General features: G+C 39.8%; 1 protein-coding gene across 1 annotated transcript in view; it reads right to left on the bottom strand.

Moving 5' to 3' along the window:
• Window positions 1-2,576: 2,576 nt before the first annotated feature.
• LOC107706261 (catenin beta-1-like) overlaps window positions 2,577-10,876 on the bottom strand; it is a 16,565-nt gene continuing 8,265 nt past the window's right edge. Inside the window, exons 2-16 of the mRNA XM_016509930.1 lie at window positions 8,575-8,624; window positions 7,830-8,054; window positions 7,467-7,720; window positions 6,796-7,034; window positions 6,443-6,644; window positions 6,206-6,350; window positions 6,010-6,113; window positions 5,586-5,924; window positions 5,352-5,510; window positions 5,149-5,268; window positions 4,887-5,037; window positions 4,576-4,697; window positions 4,426-4,486; window positions 3,389-3,620; window positions 2,577-3,301 (exon numbers count right to left, since the gene is read on the bottom strand). Coding sequence (XP_016365416.1) covers window positions 3,415-3,620; window positions 4,426-4,486; window positions 4,576-4,697; window positions 4,887-5,037; window positions 5,149-5,268; window positions 5,352-5,510; window positions 5,586-5,924; window positions 6,010-6,113; window positions 6,206-6,350; window positions 6,443-6,644; window positions 6,796-7,034; window positions 7,467-7,720; window positions 7,830-8,054; window positions 8,575-8,587 — 2,340 coding nt within the window. The 5' untranslated portion in view covers window positions 8,588-8,624 and the 3' untranslated portion in view covers window positions 2,577-3,301; window positions 3,389-3,414. The remainder of the gene's footprint in view (window positions 3,302-3,388; window positions 3,621-4,425; window positions 4,487-4,575; window positions 4,698-4,886; window positions 5,038-5,148; window positions 5,269-5,351; window positions 5,511-5,585; window positions 5,925-6,009; window positions 6,114-6,205; window positions 6,351-6,442; window positions 6,645-6,795; window positions 7,035-7,466; window positions 7,721-7,829; window positions 8,055-8,574; window positions 8,625-10,876) is intronic.

The raw sequence follows: 10,876 nt of genomic DNA, 5'->3' as shown, positions 1-10,876 counted from the left end.
AAAAAAAAAAAAAAAAAAAAAAAAAAAAAAAAAAAAAAAAAAAAAAAAAAAAAAAGTGTCCAAGACATTTTAATGTGACTGTTATTAAATCATTTGAAAAAAAAAAAAAGGTTTAAATTAATTTTAATAAAAAAAATTACCCCTGTGTGACTGATGTTAAAGAAACACCTACATGGTCATTGGGTCCTGTACTTTCCGAGGCTCATATAAGTCCATTGTATAGACATGTTGTCCTGCCCCCTGTCCAAACTGGGCAAATCCACCCCCCTCTCTTTTTCTATCTGAAGAGGGGGAAGAGTGTTTTTTGTGGAGGCGGTGAGGGCTGCTCAGCACAAAGCGCTCTGGCAACACTTCAAACTACAGCCGCCGTTTGGCAAGGCCTCAGTGAAATTCCTCTCCCAACAGAAGAAAGAGGTGGAGGCAGAAAATGGAGACGTTCATAAAACTTCCAGAGTGCAAGTTAAAATGCTGATGCATTACAGCTCATTTAATGGAAAAACAATCTATGTGTCTACGGATATCGAGCAAACAAAAAACATGCAAAGAGCCTTAAAGATAACCTCAGATATAAATTGATGTACACCCCCCTGTAAACATGTAATCTATAAAAAGGTAACTCTATAAGGGGCAACAGTCATGCAGCTTCAACAAATCAATTAAAAAGCACATCAACCATGAGATTAATGCATCGTATCAGGACTGCTGTCTGTCGGAGTTAATTAAATCCAACTGACTTGAATCAGCCAAGCTCAAGACATCCATTAAGATAAACACGCTCTCTGATCCGAGGCTCATATGGATCCGATTTAGAAAAAGGAGGTAGCTAACAAACCCATATGAGTGCACAAGTGCAGATTTCATCGCCTGCCCTCGTCCCCACACACATTCAGATAAGAGAACGGAAATCACCTCCACTCCTCCAAGGCTGATTCACTGATAATGAATCTTCAACTGTGATTTCACACAGACATAAGTGGCCTCCAGAGAAGTGGAAATGAATGGCAGGGGAGCAGAGAAGGCAAACTCTGACCCAGTTAAACACATTTACGTTCATAGGCATCTTATAACTGCACATAGTCAATATGGATTGTACTTCATAGATAGTACTTTAAAGATTAAAAATCTGCTAAATTTTCCTCACCTTCAGCCTCAGGCCATCCAAGATGTAGATGAGTTTGTTTCTTTATTGGAACTGATTTGGAGTAACTTAGTATTACATCACTTGTTCACCAATAGGCCCTCTGGGGTGAATGGGTGCCGTCAGAATGAGAGTCCAAAATACAAGTTCAGTCTATAACAGTGATCCTCAAATCTGGCTCGCGAGATCCACTTTCCTGCAGAGTTTAGCTCTACCCTAATCAAACACACCTGAGTTTGCTAATCAATGTCTTCAGGATCATTAGAAAATCACAGGTAGGTTTGTTTGATGATAGGGTTGGAGCTAAACTCTGCAGGAAAGTGGATCTCGCGAGCCAGATTTGAGTATCACTGGTCTATAATAACATTTCTTCCAGGTAAAAAAGTCCATGCCTTGTTCTCTCACATCAAAATCCACTGACATGTTTCTTTAGAACCGTTTTCACTTAAACAGTGCTTAATCTGTGCATATTTCTCTCCTGATTCAGACAAGATGTGTTTTTACACAAGAGTTTTTTTGTTTGTGTTTAACACCATGCCAGCTTCTGTGGCTATTTTCATGGCGAGAAAAACTTACAAATTATATTAGGTTTTTAAAATGTATTTTATTTTTCCATTACAGACAGCAATATTATGGATAGAGGACTCATATCTTAGCCAAAAGCAACGGCTTGAAGTTAAAAACCACCTTAGTGATTGATTTGTTACTACAAACACAGCATTCCTCTTCACAGGATGTTAATTAATGGAGTTGCGTAGATTACTGTTTTTTTAAGTTATATTTTGGGGCTTTTTATTCCTTTATCATTTAGACAAGAACAGTGGAGAGATGACAGGAAAGTATTGAGTAGAGAGAGGGGAGCGGGACCAGCCTAGTACCTCGAGATGGGAATCGAACTCGGGTCGTGAACGCAGTTGCGCTGTATGAAGTATTCTAATTTGTTGGTGGGTTTTTGTTAAATGTGAGCCAAAATCATCACAATTAAAAGAACCAAAGACTTAAACTACTTCAGTCTGTGTGCACTGAATTTATTTAATACACGAGTTTCACAATTTGAGTTGAATTACTGAAATAAATGAACTTTTCCACGACATTCTAATTTATTGAGATGCACCTGTATTTGTCGGCGCACTAACCACGAGGCTATCAGCGCCGACATGGATTACTGTTTTTATCAGTTGTTTGGACTCTCATTCTGATGGCACCCATTCACTGCCAAGGATCCATTGGTGAGCAAATTATGTAATGCTAATTTTCTCCAAATCTGTTCTGATGAAGAAACAAACTCATTTACATCAGCAAATTTTCATTTTCAGGTGAACTACTCCTTTAAAGGTCTTAACAGGGAAAGGGTGAAAAGGGGCAAACAATGCAAAAAAAAAAAAAGTCTATGAGTCATAATAGTTGCCTTTTATATTTAGGTATCACACAAACACAATGGAATAAAAGTCTTTTATTGATTAGCCATGTCATTATCCATGTTCCCAAAAGAAGCCGCACAGGCTAACAAACAATGACAATGCTTCAATAGAGAAGACTACCTCCAGATAGCATAGAAAAGATTTCTGTCTCTGTGTATACCTCATAAACCCCATCTACCCCCCACCCACCCCTGCTGCAACCACACCCTTTTTGGAACAATAGTGACATTGAAAACGGCTTCTCCTTACTCAACTTTAAGCATTTTGTAAGAATGCATATAATTTTTTTGTACTCCCAACAACCACTATTTTAACTGATCATATAAAAAGCTACACATTGTTACACTTTCAGTCAGATTACATAGGAACTGAGATTAGTGTTGTACACTAGCACGTGATAAAGATCCAGAAACCAATGAGGCAAGTCCACTACAACTTAACACTATAGAAGACATAAAAAAAAAAAGAAAAAGAAAAAATATGGAATACAAATTAAAATGGCAGAAACAAAAAAAAAAAAGATCAGGTTTAAAAACCAAGCTAGGGTCAGTACCATGAAAAGGCTGATTTAAGGGAAAAAAAACAACAAAAAAAAGGTTAAAATAGTTCCATCTTAAAAGATCCCTTTCATGTGCACTCATCAGCATCCGCGTCACAATCCCTCTTTCTGAAACACTAGCCCACCCTCTGGCAAACCTTCCACGACTCTTCAAATCACAATGCAGACTCATTCAACATACAGCTGTGGAGAGACAGAAGATCATTAATGTTCATTTAACTCAAACTTAAGCAGAATACAGTGAACACCAATTTTTGAAGCTCATCTTACCTTCAATACTTGTAGACCGTGAATGTTTAGAGGTCCGTGTCGAACCAGGCCAGCTGATTGGAGTCTGTAGGGGGCAGGCCATCCATCAGGTCCTGAGCGTGGCCCAAGTCGGGCAATCCTTCTACGGGGTACTCTGTTCCAGGATGGTGGCCTCCCATCTCATGCTCCAGCATGCCATCCATACCCAGACCATCCTGACCGTAGCCAGAGTGGAAAGAACGATAGCTGGGGTCTAAAAGGGATGAGAGATCGTGAGCCTTGTTTAAATAAATGTCTAAATGATAAATATATATATATATATATATAAATAAATAAATGCTGTCAAACAATTAAGCACATCCAAAATAAAAGTTTGTTTACATAATGCGTGTTCTGTGTATATTTATTATGTATATATAAATACACACACACACACGCACGCATGTATTTAAGAAAAATATGTTACGTTTATATATTAAATATATTTATATACGATATAAATTTTATGAATATAAATATATACAAATGTAAATATTTTCAAAATATATGCTGTAGGTGTGTTTTTATATATACACAAGTATACACAATACAAACACATACATACATAATGTAAACAAAAACGTTTATTTTGGATGCGATTAATCGTTTGACAGCACTAATGTGTGTGTGTACATACATTAGTGCTGTCAATATACACGCACACATTATATATTATAAATACACAGACAAATAAATTCCTCTTTATTTGAAATATTTATTCCATTTGAAACAATTAAACTATTTATTATGCATGTTATTTATTAAAGTGTGATTAAAATGAAACTATAACATCTGATAGTTAAATAAAATTAGTTTAAATAAACAAGAGCAAAAAAGTTAAAAACATTAAAAAAATTAAACATTTAAATAAAAATGTTTAAAACTTTACGCAAACATTTAAATTAATATATTAACAAATGTGATTAAATAGTTTTAAAATAAATGATTGAATGCTTGTATGAAATGAATAAAAACACAATTGAATTTATTTATAAATAAAATAAATAAAAATGTCTTACCATCTGGTCTGTATCCAAGAGGCTCTCCCTGAGCACCAATATCAAGGCCTAGGTCACCAGTCTAAGACAATACAAAAACATTTTTGGTTTATAAAAGTGGATTCATACAGCATTAATGGTCTTCATCTGAGAGCAGATCAATGTTTGTACCTCGTTCCAGGCCATGGGCTCCGTTCTGAAAAGAGAGCTGGTAAGTTCCACAGAAAGACGTTTTTTGTAGTCCTGAGGCTTATCCTCAGACATGCGGAACAGAACTGCTGCAGCGTATGTGGCTATATAGAGAGAAGTACACAAGAGAGAGTCAAGATTAATAGAAAGCTTCTGTGTCCTAGACCTCTTACACCCTGAAGCTGGTAATACAATCCACACCAAAGAAAGAAATTGGAAAGATTTGTCCACTGATATTAAGAGATTTTTTGTTATAATGCTGTATGGTATGTCAATAGGGGGCAGTCACTCACCCACTCCCTCGTTCCTGGAGTGCAGCAGCTCTGTGAGAGGAGCCGTGGCTCCTTCTGCCTCAATGGCCTCTGCTGCCTCCTTATCTTGAGCCAGCTCACACAAAACTCCTGCTGCTACCCGCTGGATGTTCTCAATAGGAGAATACAGCAGCTACAGAGCAAAAGAAACACTTTAAGAAACTCACAGGGTTTACGAGATCACAACGGCAGCTATCTTGCATGTAGAATGTGCAAACATAGGCAATCAGCAAGTTAGTCATACTTGTACGAATAAGGGGATAGTGTTGAGCCCCCTGATGACGATTCTGTTGTGTACGTCTCTGGCCAGGATGTGAAGTGCTCCAGTGCAGCCTTCCACAATCTCCTCCATACGAACTCCCTCCTGAATATTACAATCAGACAATTAGTGTCACTTAAATTTTCCTCAAGTACAGAAAACGCCTACAAAATCCAAACTTAACTCACCACAAACTGTTGCTGTGTGCCGCCCATTGAAGTGCGCCTTTGGGTGTCCTGGTGTGCCCTCACCAGCAACTGGACCAACCGGGGAATCGCACCCTGCTCTCGGAGTGGTGCGTGATTGGCTGGGCATAGCGCCAGATTACGGATCAGCCCGACTGTGGCCTAGAAGGATGTGGGAAGACTTGTTAAAATGTGCAATATTTCAAAAGATCATACACAGAAAAACTGGCCACATACCTTAATTAACGGCCAGTGTGAGGGTGGGTGCAGCAGTTTGACCACTACAGGCAGGCCGTAATGAAGACGCACTGCATTCTGGGCCATCTCAGCATCTTGGTGTCTGGATGTTAGATGGCGTAGCGCACAAACAGCAGGTTCGGTGATGTCCTCTCTGTCACCAGCTCTGAGAACAGTACGGACCAGGGCCTCGATTCCACCCACTTGGCAAACCATCATCTTGTTCTTGTAGTTGTTACACGTGAGGTTAGATAGTATGCCAGCAGCGCAGGTGACCACATTGATGTCATCTGAAGCAAGAAGCTGAACCAGAGTGCCAAGAAGTCCTTCCATCCCTTCCTACAAGGCAAAACGTTACTTTAATAAAAGTTGTTCAAATATTACTAACATCAAACCGAACTGTTAATGGTTTGCATGAATTTACCTGCTTGGTGGCAGCATCTGACAAGTTTCTGAGAGTCCACAGGCAGTTTTGAACCAGACGCTGACTGGGATCTGTCAAGTGAAGACCAAGAGCTTGCATACCACCTAAAACGCACATACAGTAGATGCATAAGATGAGACCCTGACATAACATACATGAACGCATACTTATTTGGCACAAGCAGAAATGAACGTACCAGCCTCAACAATGGCGGGTTTGTTGCTGGAGCAGACAGACAACACCTTTAGCACACGACTTGTGGTCCAGAGCAGTTTCTCATAGGTGTATGTTCTCATGATGTTGACCAGAGCTTGAGGTCCTCCACTGGCCAGGATGATCAACTGTGGTGGCAAGAGTTGAGACAAATTAACATGAGTACATCTAGTACATTCTTACCCCCAGTTAGCAAGACCAATTCATGCAATGTATGTACCTTGCTCTCCTGGTTGCCGTATGCCAGGATCTGTAAGCAGTCTGTGGTGATGGCAAGGAATTTGACATTGGTTTTGTTGAGCAGGGCCACCATCTTCTGAAGTCCTCCAGCAAGACGGACAGCCATTTTAGCACCTTCCTGATGAAGCAGGAGGTTGTGAAGGGTGGTGATGGCATAGAACAGCACACTATCAACGGGGGACCTGGAAAACCGATCATGTAATATCCATTTAGTGGAGAACTGGTACAAGTAGGACAGCACATGGAAGGATTAAACCTTCAGCATCATGTTCAAATTTAGTAATTCAAGACTAAAGCATCCGTGCACCAGATTTCCTGCTTTGGTGCTCTTACCCGAGCATCTTGACGAGGGCAGGAATTCCTCCTGACTTAAAGATAGCGAGGAGGCCCTCTCTGTGATGGGACAGGTTGTGTAAGGTGCCGGCAGTACAACGGGCAGTCTCTACATCATTGGTGTTCTGCATGGTCCTCACGATTGCCGACACCATCTGGGGAGAGCGCATGATGGCGTGGCGAGAGGCCTCTTTCTTGGAGAGCTGGTGCACCATCACTGCGGCTTTGTTCACCACCACCTGGACAGGAAGAGTGAATAAGGGGGAAGTGAGATTTGAACTTGCTTGGCTACTTGTCATTTACCAGTGTAACTGCAGAGAAAATCTGAGAGACTAATTTGCTTGTCAGATGCAGAAATTCTTTCAAGGGTCACTTCAAACTAGTGATTTTCTCTACCAATCTCAGATCTGCCAACAGGAAACCACTACCTTATGCAATTGACAACATCCATAAACAAAACTTAAGGTGATTCAGACAGAACTGTCATTGCTTCAAACTTTAAGTCACTATATGGCTAAAAATAATCTTAATGAAGGCTCTTTTTGCTAAAAGATCTTCCATTTTTAGCTTCAGCTGCAAATAAATGTTTCCTGAAGCAGGAAAGCGTGTCTTGTCAAAGGAAATCGCAATTTTGATGGCTTAACAAGCATGAAGTACGGGACGTTTCTAACCTGGTCCTCATCGTTGAGAAGTTTGGTGAGCTCAGGGATTGCTCTGGTGGCCAGTTCAGCATCATCCTGGTAGTTAATGAGATTGACAACGGCATGTTTGAGCATTTGGGAAGGCTCGGCCAGCCGCTGCACATTGGTGGGGTGGGAGGAGTCAAACTGGGTAGAAATAATCTGCATGCCCTCATCGAGAGTCTCCGGAAACATGGCAGCACGGACACGCTGTGCACGGGTCATGGCATACTGCCCATCCAGGTCTAAGAGAGGAAGTTTGTGATTAGCCAGATAGGAAGCAGGCAGAAAAAGGGCAAGACTTTTTTTTCCTAATGCAAACACCATGTGTTGGAAGTAAATACTGCCACATACCTGCCACCGGCTCAGGTGTGAAGGGCTGGTTGAAGCCCTGCTCCCACTCAAAGAGCACCTGGTTGTCCAGATCCTCCTCCTCAGGGTTGCCTTTGCCTGACAGAGACGGCGCTGTGGTGGTGGCCCCAGAGTGAATACCTGAATCCAGGTAGGACTGCTGCTGCCAGTGACTCACAGCGGCTTTACGATCCTGCTCCATGGCCATATCAAGCTCCATAAGGTCAGCTACAGGACATAATACATCAATGTCAGACATTCAATTTAAAGTTCTTCCAGACAGAATGTTTTTTTAGTCTACTCTAAAGTCTCATGATCATGCAATATTCCTACACCTCATTGAATTTGCAGTTAAGATATTGCATATTTCAACACCTGCAGCTGCAATGACCTCTATTAAAAGCATTGCAGCTATTTTTTATTGCCATATCAGCAAAGGCTATATTCATAAATAAGTTCTACACCATTACAATTAGGACTTCTAGTCTGAAATTAACTGTGGTTAACTTATAACTAAACTGAAACCTTAATTTTAAATGCAAAATTTGGAAATGCTATTCCAATTCCATAGCAATACAAACAGCATTTAGTATTCTTGGCGATATATTGGGTCTGTGAGGGTTAACCGAAATCATTCAGTAAATAAACCTGTTCTTTATCAGCTCATCTGTGTTTGTGTCTGCGTCAAGCAGCAGTCATTGGACAAACATGCTGATAAACTGACAGGTTAACTTAGAAAAACACTCACACTGGGTAGCCATCGTTGCGTCAATCCCTCAGCCTGAGCGACGTCCAAACCTGTAGAAAAAAAATAAATAATTAAACCGATAAGGACAAAAACTACATAACAGAACTAGTCAAGCATAGAAAGGTCAAGAAAGAGCTCCATTTTACAAATTAGCAGCAACATTTGTCTATTCCCCCCTCAGACACACCCTTTACAAGCGAGAAAGAGGCTTTAAGCTACATTACAGACCCTAAAGGTAGTGTTAACTGTGGGAAACTCCCCTCATTTAGTCTGTAGGGTGTCACGCGAGAAGTCGAGAGAGGGAGACAGGACGATGAGTCATCTTGGCAATGCCAGTAAAAACATGCTGAGGGGGTTAGTCAGCTTCATTCATCCAAAGCTGATGAGAACAATACAGCATCAAGCACCACAAATTATGCGATTATAAACAGCCCGAGGACATGAAACCAACACCGATCTTAAGTTGCTATTTGGATCTCAACTTTTAAAAAAATCAGATTTACCCGTTTCGCTATTAATGCGGCACATTTCACTATAGGTTGCAGACCATTATTCTGGGATAATGGGATAGACCCAAATTACGAGAAAAAAAAACAAGCAACAAGTTTCACAAAAATGTGTAATCAAATTGTCCTTTTTAGGTTATAAATAATCAGCCATTAACTTACAGGTGACTCGAGCTGAAAACTCTCACCCGACTGTATATTCAGGGGGTGGGGAGTTTAGATCACTACAGAAACAGATATGTAATTTGCAAGCAACTGAAAAACAATGAACATACCCTAACATGTAGGGTCACACAGAAAGGAAATGATTACAAGAAAACAAAAGTGCATGAAGTAAATACTAAACCACCAACTAGACTATTTACAATTTACCAAACCACCAACTAGACTATTTACAATTAAGCATGAATTATTTAAAATGCAAAAAACAACAAAAAACAACAGACCTTTCCTAGGGGTATTTACACGAGACACATTCTTGTTCAAAAGCAGCTGGATGGAGTGCAACAACTGAACAGAACACAGGGACCTCAAGACAGATTAAGAAGTTGGACTATTTTTAACTTGACACACTGTCGAAAAATGCAACCTTCATGTTGCAAGATGCTTAAGTGTAAATGACTGCGATGTTTCCAAGAGGTTTTTACGTGACAGAATGCTGACAGCATTAATCTGTGCTTTAACTGTTATTTAAAGAATGGTACAGCAAGAACAAAAAAACTGCATGGTTTTTAGTTGACCAAAACCTTGGGTCAGTAAGCTTTTGTAATGGTTTTATAAAGTAGTCGCTTATGCTTACTAAGGCTGCATTTATTATATTGTGATTCCATGTTACTAGTATTACAATAAAAAATTTTTAAAAAGTGTCTTATTTTAATCCATTTTAAAATTAGATTTCTTCCTGTAATGGTAAAGCTGAAGACTGGAGCAATGGCTGCTGAAAATTAAGCGTTACGTGATCCTTCAGAAATCATTCTAATATGCTGATTTGGTGCCCAAGAAACATTTCTTATCAATGTTAACAGTTGTGCTCTTTAACATTATTGTGGAAACTGATTAATTTTTGTCAGGATATTTTGAATAGAAAGTTCATTCATGTATAGAGGTCGACCGATATGGGTTTTTTACTGGCCAATGCCGATATTTAGAAATCAGGGCAGCCGATGGCCGATATATGATGCCGATTTTTTGGGCCAATATTTTTGCCAATATTTTTTTTTTTTCTATCTCATAAAAGTGAGTTTGTGTAAATGATTATTGCAGGGTACAAGATAGTAATAGTAGTAGTAGCCTAATTCAGAGTAATAATACATGGCTCAAAACTTAAGCACCTTCTCAAAACAGTTCTGAAGCATGCTTTTTGTTTATGTTTGCTGACAGACACCAGTGTTTCCCACAGACTGGCAAATGAAAATTCATTCTCTGCCAGCAGGAGGCGCTGTTGGAGTGAGAGATATAGCAGTTTCCCCGGTAACGGCTGTAATCAAATAAGCACTGTGCTCAGTCACAAACACTACTTTATCAGGCATTACATGAAAGACTAGGGATGCACCGAATGTTCGGCAACCGAAATTATATTTCACCGAATAAGCGAAAAGACCGAATAAATTGTACCGAACAAAGATATGACGCGATCAAATAGCAACCAGCGCACTTTTTAATTTATGCAATGGTGAAAAAAAATTGGCAAAATACATGGGGGGAAAAACTCGAAAAACCGTGTTCGGTATTCGGCCAAGTGTTTAATTTTGTTCGGTTTCGGCTTCGGCCAAGAATTTTCATTTCAGTGCATCCCT

Source organism: Sinocyclocheilus rhinocerous, unplaced genomic scaffold, assembly GCF_001515625.1.
Source record: "Sinocyclocheilus rhinocerous isolate Xijiao unplaced genomic scaffold, SAMN03320098_v1.1 scaffold53, whole genome shotgun sequence".
Lineage (NCBI taxonomy): Eukaryota > Metazoa > Chordata > Actinopteri > Cypriniformes > Cyprinidae > Sinocyclocheilus > Sinocyclocheilus rhinocerous.
This window is presented reverse-complemented; position numbering and strand designations above follow the sequence as displayed.